At 42.7% G+C, this 15,125-nt stretch overlaps 1 protein-coding gene across 1 annotated transcript in view; it reads left to right on the top strand.

Moving 5' to 3' along the window:
* The window catches only part of BOD1L1 (biorientation of chromosomes in cell division 1 like 1), a 78,240-nt gene that overhangs the window by 14,639 nt on the left and 48,476 nt on the right, over window positions 1-15,125 (top strand). The window contains exon 3 of the mRNA XM_073001043.2: window positions 12,753-12,943. Within this exon, the coding sequence (XP_072857144.1) occupies window positions 12,753-12,943 (191 nt within the window). The remainder of the gene's footprint in view (window positions 1-12,752; window positions 12,944-15,125) is intronic.

Below are 15,125 nucleotides of genomic sequence, written 5' to 3'. Positions count from 1 at the left end.
AGGCCTCCACATTTTCGTATGGTCTCTTTAGACAGTACCATCCAGTTGTCGAGACCAGGAGATTGGTTTGCTCTAATTGACTTAAGGATGCCTATTTCCATATCAGCATCCGCCTGAGCCATTGGCGATTCCTCAGATTTTCTTTGAATGGAGTAATTTATGAATTCAAGGGTCTCCCATTAGATTTGTCCACCTCGCCTAGGGTGTTTACTAAATCCTTAGCTCCTGTGGTGGCTCATCTTCAACTACAAGGGCTCACGGTCTTCCCGTACGCTTGGTCTACAGGTCAACCTTGAGAAGTCCACTCTGTATCCCACTCAGAAAGTTACTACATCAGGGGAGTTCTGGACGCTGAATTTGGAAAAGCCTTTCTCCCAGAAGAGAGGATTCAAAAAATACGGACTATCTTGCCCCACTTTACTGCAGGACCAAGAGTTCAGGCCCTACTAGTACAAAGACTGTTGGGACTTATGGCCTCCACAACTGCAATCGTTCAGCTGAAAATGATGCCTCTTCAGGCCTGGTACTTGGCGCTCTTCAAACCTCTTTCAACCCCCCCCCAAACAAATTGCTCACTGTCACCCTGGAACTTGCATCCCAACTTCTTTGGTGGTCCCTTCACACCAACCTTCTTGTTGGCAGGCCTTTTGGTCCCCTCACTCCAACTATTCAAATCACGACCAATGCCAGCCCAACAGGTTGGGGTGCACATGTCTCCGACTTGGAAGCGAATGCACAATGGTCAACGACGGAGAGCGAGTTTCACATAAACCTCTTAGAACTCCTTGCCTTCGGACTTTTGAGTGCCTCTTACAGGTGGTTTGCGACAATACCACAGCAGTATACTACCCGAACAAACAGGGAGGTATTCATTCCTGTCGTCTTCTTTACCTTACTACTCAAATCTGGGAATGATGTTACAAACGCCACATTTTCCTCATTGCAGTCCACATTGCTTCAACCGACAACCTGTTGGTGGACTGTCTGAGTTGTCTACAGGACTCTATCCATGAGTGGGAGCTGGACAATGCGATCTTCCACATTCTTTGCTGGCGATGGGGCATGTTGTTGATCAATGTGTTTGCTTCTGCCACAAACAAGAAATGTGAATGGTATTGCTCCAGAGCGGGAGTCAGACAGAACTCACTAGGTGATGCATTTATGACGCCCTGGACGAAAGATCTCTGTACATTTTTATTTATTTTTGTATTTTATTTTATTTATTTGATTTATATCCTGCCCCTCTGACCTAAAAGACCACTCTAGGCGGCTTCCAGTGAATATAACCAATAAGATATTACAAATAATATTATAATATTATAATATTAATATAATATAATAAGATATTATAACATACACAATACAAAAATAGAATGGAAATAAATAAAGGGAGAACAAAGAGAAAAGGCAAGTGTTAGCTGGATGGAAGGCCTGAATGTATAGCCATGTTTTTAGTTAACTTTTAAAAGTGCCCAGAGTGGGGGCCGCGTGAATCTCAGGAGGGAGATTATTCCAGAGGCGAGGAGCCACCACCGAGAAGGCCCGGTTTTGTGACTTTTCCTTCCAGGCCTCGTGGCGTCAGGCTCCTCAGCCTCACTTCCTGACTCGCATGGGTGATCCAGGTAGATCTTGGTGGTAGCAGGCATTCCGCCAAATATGGAGGTCCTAAACCATTTAGGGCCTTATAAGTGAGCATTAGAACTTTAAAGCTGATGTGGAAACGAATGGGCAGCCAGTGCAGTATGGCCAGCGTGGGAGAAATATGCTGGTATTTTCTCACTCCACCAAGGAGTCTGGCCGCCACATTCTGCACCACTTGAAGTTTCCTCATCAGCCTCAAAGGCAGCCCCACGTAGAGCGCGTTACAGTGGTCTATTTTTGAGATTATGAGCACATGCACCAAGGTAGTGAGCGCCGCCGTGTCGAGATAGGGCCGTAGCCGGGCAATCCACCATAGGTGGGAAAAGGTGGTGTGGACTACCAATGCTGCCTGTGTTTCCATGGTGAGCATTGGGTCCAGATGTACCTCCAGGCTGCGGACCCCACTCTTCGCGGCCAGGGTCAACCCCCCAAATGTGAGTCACCCAAGCTGCCAACCACGGGCTACCACCCTCAGTACTTCCGTCTTGTCCGGATTCAGCCTCAGCCCATTTTCCTGCATCCATTGCAGTACGGCTTCCAGGCAGCGCTGAAGGGACAGGGTGGCATCACCTACAGTTGGTGAAAAGGAGATGTAGAGCTGGGTGTCATCCGCATATTGATGACACGATGCTCCACACCCCCTGATGACCCCATCCAGTGGCCTCATATAGATGTTAAACAGCATTGGGGAGATAATCGACCCCTGTGGGACCCCACAATTGAGACTCCACGGGGCCGAGATATTCTCCCCAAGCTGCACTCTCTGGGGGTGGTCCTCCAAGAAAGAACGGAGCCAGGCAAGCGCCAAGCCACCAGTTCCCAACTTGGAGAGCCTCCTCAGGAGGATACTGTGGTCGACGGTATTGAAGGCCGCCGAGATGTTGAGGAGGACCAACAGAGACATTTTGCCCCTGTCAGCCTCCCTCAACAGGTCATCGTACAGGGTGACCAATGCCGTCTCTATACCGTGGCGCAGCCTAAAGCCCGACTGAAATGGATCCAGGTGTTTCATCCAAGTGGGCCTAAGGCTGTTCGGCCACCACCCTCTCAACCACTTTGCTCATGGAAGAAACATTGGTGACGGGCCTATAATTGCCAATTTCATCCGCCGCCAAATTAGGTTTCTTTCTTATGGGCCTAATGAGTGTCTCCTTGAGGGCAGATGGAAACCTGCCCTGAAGGAAAAACCCATTTATTATTGCTGTGTCCCATTCTGTTGTTATCGGCCTGGCTGCTTTGATTAGCCAGGCTGGGCAAGGGTCAAGAGAGGAGGTGGTGGCCCGACAGCGATCAAGCACCTTGTCCACAGTATCAGGCATCACCGACTAAAAGGGTGATGCCTCCCATCCCCCTGATCCAGAAGGTGATAGTCAAAGCTCGCCAAGAACAGTCCAACATGATTCTTGTGGCCCCCTGATAGCCTCGCCAGCCATGGTTCTCCCCACTTCGTCAGATGTCCATCAATCATTTTCGCCTCCCGTTACTGCCTCATCTGCTGTCCTTGCACAACGGCGCAACCATCCAGATCTGGACTTGTTACATCTGATGGCCTGGAGGCTGGCCCCTCTATAGCTGAGGTCCTGCGTCAGACTTGTAGACTGTCCACTGTTACTACATACTCCCATAAATGGAGAGCATTTCTACATTTTACTTCCAAAAACAACATCTGCTTCACCTACCTCACTGGATGCCCTGCTCTGCTTTGTCCCCCTTCTCTTCCAACGTGGTCTGTCTCACTTGACCCTCAGGGTCTACATTTCAGCAGTGGTTGCTCACCAACCCCATCTTTGGATGCATCCACACTGTTTCAGAACCGAACACTAAAGCAGTTTCTCAGAGGACTTAAAAATATTTGGCCTCCTTACAAGCCGCCCACACCCCAGTGGTTACTTCACCTAGTCATAAGGAAATTGATGTCCCCACTATTTGAACCTTTGGTGTCCACGTCTCTAAAGCTACTCACTATGAAAACGGCTTTTCTTGTTGCTGTTACGTCAGCCAGACGTGCCAGTGAACTGACAGCCGTGCGGTCGGTGTAACAGCCTCCTTATACCTCACAAAGGGGCTATTACGTCACACCCAATCACTCTTCGTTTCCACTGCCACCAACCATTCCCTCAAATGAAGCTTCAGGCCAAAGGATGATTTCAAAATAAAAATAAGGTTTATTGTGTACAACAAAAGGAATGGTAAATCACTTGTAGATAACTAATACTGTAATCACTTTAATAATATAACTGTTGCACACACACAGTCACAGACTCTCACTATATAGCACAGATCTTATCTCACAGTATCTCCAAGCCTTAACCGTCCCTAACTCTAAACCCTATCCGTCCCTATCTCAAAGCCGTATCTGACTCTCTAACACCATTCACTCCCCTTATATACAACAGCTCCACCCCTTATGTCCCACCCTCCGTCACGCTATTGGTAGATGACACTCAGCCTCAGCAGTGACGGGCAGGTGATGTCATAGCTGTCTGTAACAATACCTCCCCCCTTTAAAAGTTGTTTTGTGGGGGAAAGCTAAGGTGCTTTTCACCCAAAACAACTGGAAACAACAAAATCAAAACATTACATTTCTCCCACATTTCAACACTTACCATTAACATATTAAGCACACTCTTACATAACTATATTACTCAAAATATACTTACACATACTAAATCAATTGCATATATATATTCAGAACAATATCCCAATAATCACATATTTTCATAACATATTAAACACAGTTATTAATTTCAAGAGTCCAAACTTTTTCATCTGTTGTCGTCAGGTCTTCGGGATAAGGCATCAGCAACACAGTTCATAGTCCCTTTGACCACCTTAACCTCGAAGTCATAGTCCTGTAAAATTAAAGCCCACCTCATTAGCTTGCTGTTTTGGGCCTTCATAGTCTTTAATCACATCAGAGGTGAGTGGTCTGTACACAGAATGAAGTGTCTTCCCCAGATGTAAGGTTTTAATTTCTTGATCGCCCAACATTCTTTTTCTATGGTCAACAGGTGTTTTTCGCCTTTTTGAAGTTTCTTGCTTAGGTAGGACACAGGATGCTGGTCTCCGTTGTCATCACACTGGCACAGCATGGCTCCTACCCCGGCGTTGGATGCATCGGTGTAAATGATGAACTCTCGATCGAAGTCTGGAGCACGCAACACAGGGTGGTTGGTTAACGCCTCCTTCAACTTCCCGAACGCCTCCTCGCAGTCACTGGACCATGGGATGCAGTCATCACTCCTTTTCCTCGTCAGCTCAGTCAACGGTGCTGCAATCTCGCTGAACCTGGGGATAAATTTTCTATAGTATCCCACTAAACCAAGAAAGGATCTAATCTTTTTCTTGCTATTGGGTCTAGGCCAATTACGTATTGCCTCTACCTTGGCTTCTAGGGGTTTGATCACACCTCCCCCTACCATATGACCCAAATATTTCATCTTGGGGCTACCCAGTTGACATTTACTTGCTTTTACTGTCAACCCCACTGCTTTTAATCGTTGCAGTACTAAATCTAGGTGACAAAGGTGATCCTGCCAGGTGTTGCTAAAGATCCCTATGTCATCAATGTAGGCTACTGTAAATGCAATGAGCTCTTGCAGAGTTTTGTCCATCAGCCTTTGGAATGTAGCTGGGGAATTCCTAAGGCCGAAACTGAGGACACGAAATTCGAATAAGCCGAAAGGGCTACAAAAAGCGGTTTTTTCTTGATCTCTAGGGTCTATCCGCACTTGCCAAAACCCTTTAGTCAAGTCTGAACAGGAAAAGTATCAACAACCCCCAATGGTTTCAATCAGGTTGTCAAGTCTGGGCATGGGGTAAGCGTCTGGTTTGGTTACTAGGTTTAATTTTCTGTAATCCACACAGAATCTAATGCTTCCATCCGGTTTGTCAACCAGAACTATTGGAGCAGACCAAGGGCTAGACGGTGGCACAATAATATTTTCTTTTAGCATCTCATCCAGCTCCTTGCGCACCTTGTCCCCATAAGGTCCGGTTACTCTGTATAGGGTTACAGCCTGTGGGGGTGCATTTCCAGTATCTATTTTATGCATTACTCCCTTGGCTAAACCAGGCTTGTTTGAGAAGACCTGTTGATACTTAGTGACCAACATCTTTATTTCCCTTTGCTGTACCAGGGTGAGTGCAGGGCTGATCTTCACCTCCCCTGGGTTGAACTTTATTTCACCCCTTCCTTCCCAATATGGTAAATCATGTTCTTCTTTATCAGCTGCTTTCATTGCAAAAAGCATTTTCTTTTCCTCTCTGTAGTATGGCTTAATGGCATTTACATGAACTACCCTCCTGCCTAGGTGTTCATCTGCTTCAATAATATAATTAAGACCACTCATTTTAGAAATGATCCTATAAGGTTCTGCCCAGTTCAATTGTAGTTTGTTCCCCTTGATGGGCCTCAACATCAGCACCTCATCTCCAGGGTTAAACTGTCGTTCCCTAGCCTTTTTGTCATACCAAACTTTTTGTTTGACTTTCTGGGCTTGCAGGTTTTCAGCAGCCAACTCTAAATTTCTTTTGAGGTTGTTCATTAATGTGTCTACATATGAGACTACATTTTGAGGATTTTCTTCTACAATCTGTTCCCAATTTTGCTTAATCAGATCAAGTGGTCCTTTCACTTTTCTCCCGAATAGCTGTTCAAAAGGACTGAACCTGGTACTTTCTTGTGGGACTGATCTGTAGGCATATAGCAATAATTGCAATTTCTGGTCCCAGTTATTAGGGTTTTCTGCTAAATAGGCTCTAATCATCCTCATCAGGGTTCCATTATATTTCTCCGTTAACCCATTACTCTGCGGATGATATGGAGAAGTTTCTAAATGTTTAATACCACAAATCTGCCATAGTCTCTTCATAAGTTTGGAAGTAAACGACAGTCCTAAATCAGTTATAATCTCTGAGGCAAAACCCATTCTACTCATATAGCTTAACAGTGCATCAGCCACTGTATGGGTCTCAATGTTATTTAAAGGAATCGCCTCAGGATATCTTGTGGCGCGGTCAACAATAGTGAGAATAAATCTGTTTCTCCTTTTTGTGACCTTAGGCAACGGTCCTATAATGTCCACGCCAATGCATTTAAAAGGTGTAGAGATTACGGGTAATGGACACAGTTTAGCCTTAGTCCTATCACGGTTATTACCCTGTCTCTGGCACACATCACATCCCTGACAGAAATTTTTAATTTGTTTTCCTATATCTGGCCAATAGAAGTTTTGAGATATTCTCTGCCTGGTCTTATTTATCCCTAAATGTGCAGCAAATATATCAGAATGTCCTGTTTCTAAAATCATTTGGCGATATTTAGCAGGCACTACCAACTGGCTTCGCATCTCATGTCCCCCTTTTGAAATGTTCATCAGTGTTTCGCTATACAGTAAACCCTGTTTAATAAGGAACCTTTCAGGGGATTCAGGGGATAATTCCATGCTTGACACTTTCTCAAAACAACATTTTAAAGTGGGATCTTCTTGCTGTTCCTGTGAAAATATGCTGCTTTGGGGTATTTCAAGTGAGAATGCCTCAGCTAGTTGTATATTTTCATTTTCTTCCTCATGAATGTCAATATCTTTTTCAGCTGCCTCTGTTTGATCTGGTTGTGAACATGTAAGAACTAACACTTTCTTAACATGCTCAGAGAGGTCTGTCCCAATAAGTACAGCTGAAGGCAGTTGTGAGGAAATTCCAACGCACCAGTTTCCTTGCCAGCCCTTATAACGAACTAACACTTCGGCTACAGGCAAAACAATTAATTATTCCCCTATTCCTTTAATAGTCATATTTTCATTTGGTAAAATGTAATCTTGTGGTATGATATCAGGGTGACACAGTGTAACCTGAGAGCACGTGTCTCTTAATGCTAAATAGTTGTGGTCTAAAATTCCTATATTATCACCAGCTGCTTCAAATAATTGGGGATCAGTTCTTATAAGTAGATAATGTGTGATCTCAGCCACAGGAATATTATCTTCACTATTATCTGCTTCTGTTGAGAGCTCTGCTGGTGTTGCTATGGCAACCGACTCCTCCCTAGGGGGAGTTATCTGTCCTTTCTGAATACAGTAAACAGATTTAGTCTTGTTTAAATTCATTTTCTGAGGTAAAATTTCTTTATTTTCTTTAGCTTTGTAACATTGGGAAGCAATATGGCCTTTTCCATGGCAAATGAAGCAAATTCTATCACTCCATGGACCCTTTTCAGCCCCTTTTCCTTTTCCCTCCAAATTCTGGCTTCTAGCTTGGCCCTGTTCTGAAGTCTTTCCCACAAAATGGCCGCCCACTTTCTGCTGGCTTTTAACTTGTCCCTTGGGATATCTATTGCAGTCCTCCCATGTTTTTCTCATACTCTTTCCCTCAGAATACATAGGTTTTCTGATTTGTGAGATGAAATCTGCAATTTCTGCTGCCTGTTTCAAATCTAGAGGTTTCTTGTCTTTGACCAAATATTTAATTTCACCATGTAGAAGGGAATAAAACTGTTCCAATCCTATAATATTTTTAAATTGCTGAATTGTCTGTACATCTTCCTGCACTAACCATTTATCCAAATATCTAGTCAAATTGGCACCTAGCTGTGAGTAAGACTCATCAGGCTTCTTGGTTAGTGTTCTGAACTTTTGCCTCAGATGTTCTGCATTGATGCCATACCTGGCAAACACCAACTTTTTAAATTCAGAATAATCTTTAATCATTTCAATAGGCATTTCAGCGTAAACCTCAGCGAGGCTTCCACTTATTTGAGATCTCAGAATAATCATTTTTTCTGACTCTCTGACTGAAAAATCAGCACACGCTCTTTCAAAAAGAGTTAAAAATGCTTCTGGACAGTCTCCTTGTTTGAAAGTAGGGAATTTCTTTAGATCTGCTTTTGACAACTGCCCTTCTTCAGAGTTGGAATTTCTATTATTGTTATTATTCTGGTTCATTAATTCCATTCTCCTGAGTTCAAAAGACATTCTTTTTCCAATTCAATCTGTTTCATTCTTTCCTCCATCTCTAGCTGTTTCATTCTTTCCTCCTTTTCTATTTCTAACTGTCTCCTTTTTGGTAGATGACACTCAGCCTCAGCAGTGACGGGCAGGTGATGTCATAGCTGTCTGTAACAGTCGGACCCTCCTTTCTTGCAGTTCCACCTGAACAAGGTTCCCCTTTTCCTGATCTCTCCTTCCTCCCGAAGGTAGCCATGTCCCTCCATCTCAATCAACCTATAGTATTCCCCATGTTCTTCCTTAATCCGACAACGGACTTGGAAAGATCCTTACACTCACTGAATGTTAAGAGGGTACTTGCATACTACCTTGCTGAATCCTTTCGTTCTTCCAGAAGACTCTTTATTGCTTTTGATGGACAATCTAAAGTGTTGGCTGTTTCCCCACATACTTTTTCCAGGTGGGTGGTATCTACAATAAAGTTGGCCTATGAGCTTGCTCATGTCCGTCTTCCGGGCCCACTCTACCAGAGTGGTTTCATCTTCCATGGCCTTCCTCCGCAGAGTGTAGTTGTCGGACATTTGCAAAGCAGCAACGTTGTCCACACCCTTCACCTTTGCAGCCCATTACTGTCTGGATGTCTAGGCTAAAGCAGAAGCTGCCATCGGGAGAGCAGTCCTGGCCTCTGTCCTATTGTGACACTCACCTCCTGGTAAGTCAGCTTGCTAGTCACCCATTAGTGTGCATTCACAGAGACCACGAAGGAGAAAAAGTAGTTACTTACTTGTAACTCTGGTTCTTTGAGTGGTCATCTGTGAATTCACACTCCCCACCCTGTCTCTCCGCTCTGTGTCACATCCTCTATTTGGTGTGCTCTGTAGCTTGCGGACCATTCTACGGAACTGAGGTACCTGGTGCTGGGGGTGGTGATATAGCCTAGGGGAGGTCCCAGCACCATGGCCTTAAAGCTATAGAAGGTTCCGAGCCTGCTCTTCTGAGGCGCATAATTCTGTTTTCACTAGTTTCCTGAATATCAAAAGGGAAGGCTCCTGGTGTATCTCAGTTGGCAGTTTATACCAAAGATTGGGGACTACCACTGAAAAGGCCTGATTCCTTGTAGTTGCCTCTTTGGCTCCCTCATTGTGGCCACTTTTAACCTTGTGGATTGAGAGAAGTGGCTGAAGCAAGTAACTGATTTCTGAGAGAAACATTTTGACAAGGATCTGTTGAGGTCTAATCAGAGGTCATAACTAGCACCTTGAATTGAGTGAAGAAACTTACAGGAAGCCACTGAAAACAAAGTTGCTAGTCTCTGAAAACAAACTCATAGTTGAAATATACGCAGACCTTTTTATGGGTTTTTGTGACTGTATTCATTTACCTTCATTGGCCAGAATTCTGTTACACAGGTTCTCTTATGCAACAGGAATGATGTCATTATCAATTTTGCATCCCAGAACTGAAAGGAAAGTCTAATCAATAGCAATTGCTACTGATGATTATGTTATTCCCATTGTGCGGGAAGAACCCACCCAACAGGATTTCAGATGGTATATTTCAATTATCAAAGATATTTATGATAAAGTGAATGACTAGAATTTCATTATTGTGAATGAACAAATATTTTAAGATATGTCTTTTTTATGTAGAATTTTTCTTCGTAGTTATTTTGAGTACTTGGAAAATTGTAATCATGTACCCAAAGTATGAAAGCAGTGGGGACACCTAGAACAGATTCTACAGCCAGAATCCTGTACATAGGAGTCACATTGCTTGCATAACAGACTATAGCACAAACAGTTGGGCTTTCACTGGAGGTATACAGTGGTGCCTTGCACAAGCATAAGCTGGATATTCATAGTGGTAGTCTTAGTTTGTGTAAGGGCAACTTGGACACAGATGTGTATCCTGCATTACTACATTTCACCATCATCCATTAGGATCCTGGTCCATGGGATATATGGGCTCTGAGACTGAGAATGTCTCCTTAAAGAAATTTCTGAGAGATTGTGGTAGCTTCTGTGACAGTCTGGACACTTGCAGGGAAAGAGGAATTGGTGAAAATCACTCTTCAACTCTTTCTTCTATCAGGGACCCTCTCTTCCCTTTGTGTCTGGATGCATCCAATTTATTCTGAAACAAAATCATATTTTTCCTATGATAAATTCTTGTTATTGTTATTGAGGCTATTGTTGCTTAGTCATGTCTGACTCTTCGTGAGCCCATAGACCGGAGCACACCAGGCCCTCCTGTCTTCCACTGCCTCCCAGAGTTTGGTCTGGTTCATGTTGGTAGTTTCGATGACACTGTCCAACCATCTCGTCCGCTGTCGTCCCCTTCTCCTCTTGCCTTCACACTTTCCCAACATCAGGGTCTTTTCCAGGGAGTCTTCTGAGGCTATTAGGAATATTACTTCTATCTCCCCAATCTATTTCAGCTTTCAGCATGCTAAATTTGCATGATAGTTTTGATGGACTTAGTAGGAAGGACTTTTTTAACTGCATGAGGAATACTTGGAAGTCTTTTGTGAATTCAGCTCATGTTTATAGGTAAAGGCTAAAGGTAAAGGTTTCCCTTGACATTTAGTCCAGTCATGTCTAACTCTAGGGGGCAGTGCTCATCCCCGTTTCCAATCCGTAGAGCCAGTGTTTTGTCTGACGACAGTTTCCGTGGTCACGTGGCCAGTGCGACTAGCCATTGAATGCCATTGCCTTCCCACCGTGGTGGTACCTATTTATCTACTCACATTTACATGCTTTCAAACTGCTTGGTTGGCAGGAGCTGGGACAATCGACGGGAGCTCACTCCATCGCGTGGATTTGATCTTACAACTGCTGGTCTTCCGACCTTACAGCACAGAGTCTTCTGCAGTTTAATATGCAGTACCACCACATCTTTATATAGTACAGTGGGGTCTCGACTTACGAACGGTTCTACATACGAACTTTTCGACTTACGAACCCGCCCGATAGGAAATTACATACTCAACATACGAACTTCCCTTGAATTACGAACAGGAAAAAAGTGCCCCCTCCCTCCCCTTAGAGGCTTCTGGAGGGGAAAAAAAGGTCAGAAACTTAAAAATAAATAAAAGAAAGTCACTTACCAGGCCTTGGTAGCCCCCGAACTGCGGAAAAAGAGCAGCAAACAGATAAAAGCCGACACCCAGAAGGGAGCCTGGCAGCCATTATGTGCTTTTCTCTGCTCCTGCCCCCTCCTCTCCCTGCCTAACAGCTGATCGGCTGGCTCTGAGGAGGTTTGGTCAGCACCTAAAAAGCCTGCCTGTGTGTCTTTATGCTGAAAAAATCAGCACAACATGCTTTAAAACATGCTTTATAATTGGCTTCATTGGAAAAAAAAGATTTCAAAAGTGCTTTTAAAACTGTTCCCTGCCTCCCCCCTCTTTTCCTGAACTTTTCTTGACCTAAGCAAAAAAGAAAAAAATATCCCCCTCTAGTGGCAGAAGGCGGAATAGCAGCTTCCCATTAGTTTCCCATTAGTTTCTATGGACAGAAAAGAGCAGATACAGATTAAATGGTTTTCAGTGCATTCCTATGGGAAATGCAGATTCAACATACGAACTTTTCGACTTAGGAACCACCTTCCAATATGGATTAAGTTCGTAAGTCAAGACCACACTGTAGTTTTCATCTATTTATATAGTAGTTTTAATCTGTTTATATTGTAGTTTTGATCTGTTTATAGAAGTGTAATATATTTTGCTTTAGATTGTTAATTTGTTTTGTAAATTACAAAATAATAATATTAATTGGAAAAAATATGTATAAAATTTACAGGTACAGGTATATCTGAATAGTGAGTGGTAGCAAAGTATTCTGCACTTCTTAGCTCCTCTGTAATAATTGCATTACAGTGCTTTAGTGAGCTGAAATTGTATACTTCTAGTCATAACCTATGAGCCACAAAGTTTGTACATTGAACCTTGCTTGTGCAATCAACTTGATATGGTATTAGGCTAAACATCTCTGTCCTGAATAATATCCTCCTATATTGTGGTAATTTTTATCTGCTTTATAATGTTGCTCCAATTACCAAGAAATGGTGGAACATATCGTTATTAGGAATGTAATCCGGTATTTAGAACAACAAAATCAATAAGAGAACTTTCTAAACTCTAGACTATTATTGTCTTTTTTGTTTCAGATCTGGAATGTTAGAATCTGGAATTGACAGAATCATATCTCAAGTTGTGGATCCAAAGGTTAACCACATATTTAGGCCACAGGTAGAAAAGGCTGTCCATGAATTTTTAACCACGTTAAATCATAAAGAGGCAGCCAGTTCCAGCACCACGCCAACTGAGGAGAAGCCAGAAGCTTCAGTTTTGATGCAAGGTATTTCTTCTTCTTTCTTCTGGAAAACCAATATATATTGTTAAGTGTATATTGGAACATGGTGACAATAATTTAGGAGAGTGCAAAGAGGCAGAAGGACACCTGAGGTTTTGTTTCCTGATCCTGAACATACTTATTTGGAAATAATTTTGTATAGTTTAATTGAAACTAAACTAGCATGGCAGGAAAGCGTTTGACATTTGCTTCAGTATAATGTATTGGCAGAAATGCAGTAGTAAGTCCCAACTATATTAGGCCCACTTTGGTGAGTCAACTCTTCTCTAAGTTCCATTGATTCAGTTGTGACATTACTGGGTTGCAGACATTGTTTCGTAATGATCTTGAGAAAGTAGGGGTAGTGAGAATCATGATTCATAGCCTTCATAGATTTAACAGGCTGAATTGAAATCCACACAAGAAAGAGAAGGTTTCAGGGCGATCTGAGTCTGCGGGATTAGTGTGTTCTAGATGAGAGTTCAATCTTCTCAGTGAACATCTCATTTATGTGATCAGCGAATGACTAGGCATGCAACTGAGATATGTCCTAGCACTTCAGCAGTTAGTTGCAAATTAAATGTTGTAAGTTAGGCAAACCTTACGAAAATACTATTTGGATTCTAATCAACACTGTGGATAAATTGTGAAATCACATTAAGGTTATACAAGCCATAAAATAAAATTTCAAGATACCCAACAGCATATATCATAAAACCTAATCTATTAAAAGACGGAGTGAAAGGTATCTTTTAAAACCCACTTCCCACCTTCAGTGGTAGCTCCACAATTATGAAACAGTCTCTCTCCTGAAATTCGCCTGGCCCCTTCATTGGGAACCTTTAAAAAAACTACTAAAAGCTGGTTATTTAGACGGGCCTACCCAGATCACAGGGACGTGGTGGTGCTGTGGGCTAAACCGCAGAAGCCTGTGCTGCAGGGTCAGAAGACCAAGCAGTCATAAGATCGAATCCACGTGACGGAGTGAGCGCCCGTCACTTGTCCCAGCTCCCGCCAACCTAGCGGTTTGAAAGCATGCAAATGCAAGTAGATTAATAGGGACCACGTTGGTGGGAAGGTAACAGCGTTCTGTGTCTAAGTCGCACTGGCCATGTGACCACGGAAGATTGTCTTCGTACAAAACGCTAGCTCTATGGCTTGGAAACGGGGATGAGCACCACCCCCTAGAGTCGAACACGACTGGACAAAAATTGTCAAGGGGAACCTTTACCTTTACCCAGATCACATAACATCTTGATACAGTAGTGCCTCTAATAACTCAACATCTAACCTACTGTTATGCTTTTCACTTTATTGTTAGTGTTATTTTAATTTATTTTGTTCTACTGTGTCTTTTTATTGTAATTTGTTTTGTACTTTTTATATTTTATGGATGCTGCCAAACTCCCTGTCATTATGTTATTGTTGTTGCTTAGTGTTGTAAACCGCCCAGAGTGGCCTTGGCTGCCAGATGGATAGTATAAAAATGTGATAGATAGATAGAAAGATAGACAGACAGACAGACAGACAGACAGACAGACAGACAGACAGATAGATAGATAGATAGATAGATAGATAGATAGATAGATAGATAGATAGATAGATAGATAGATAGATAGATAGATAGATAGATAGATAGATAGATAGATAGATAGATAGATAGATAGATAGAACAATCACAGGTGTGAGCAGCGTATGTCTTTCAGCAGGAAATGCTAAGGATAGATTTAACAAAATTAATTTGGGGCCACTACTGAGAAGACCCACCTAGAGATTCTGCCAGTCTCATTGATCATAGCATACCAATCAATATGGCCTTGAAGCTAGATATCATGTATATTAGTGGGTCTGCAGACCCCAACCTTCAGTTTCTTCACATAGCAGTTCTGTTGATGCCACAGAAGGAGGCCTTAGAGTACCCACCTTTTGAGAGTAAACAGCTAGATAGTACCAAAGCTACTGTAAGAACAAAGTCCTTAAACTCCGTTTTGCCGGGTAGTGTAGAAGACGACCATGGTCAATTGTGCTAAAAACCACTTAGTAGCCTAGTTAAACTAACAGATGCTCTCTGTTGATTTCACTGTAATGGACAAAGGCAAATAAAACTAATTATAAATTAGATATTTAATAATAAATTGAAACAATAAATATTATTCAAAACTTCCTGTGTGCCCATGCTGATCTAAAA

The sequence above is a fragment of the Pogona vitticeps genome, chromosome 5 (assembly GCF_051106095.1).
Source record: "Pogona vitticeps strain Pit_001003342236 chromosome 5, PviZW2.1, whole genome shotgun sequence".
Taxonomy (NCBI): Eukaryota; Metazoa; Chordata; class Lepidosauria; order Squamata; family Agamidae; genus Pogona; species Pogona vitticeps.
This window is presented reverse-complemented; position numbering and strand designations above follow the sequence as displayed.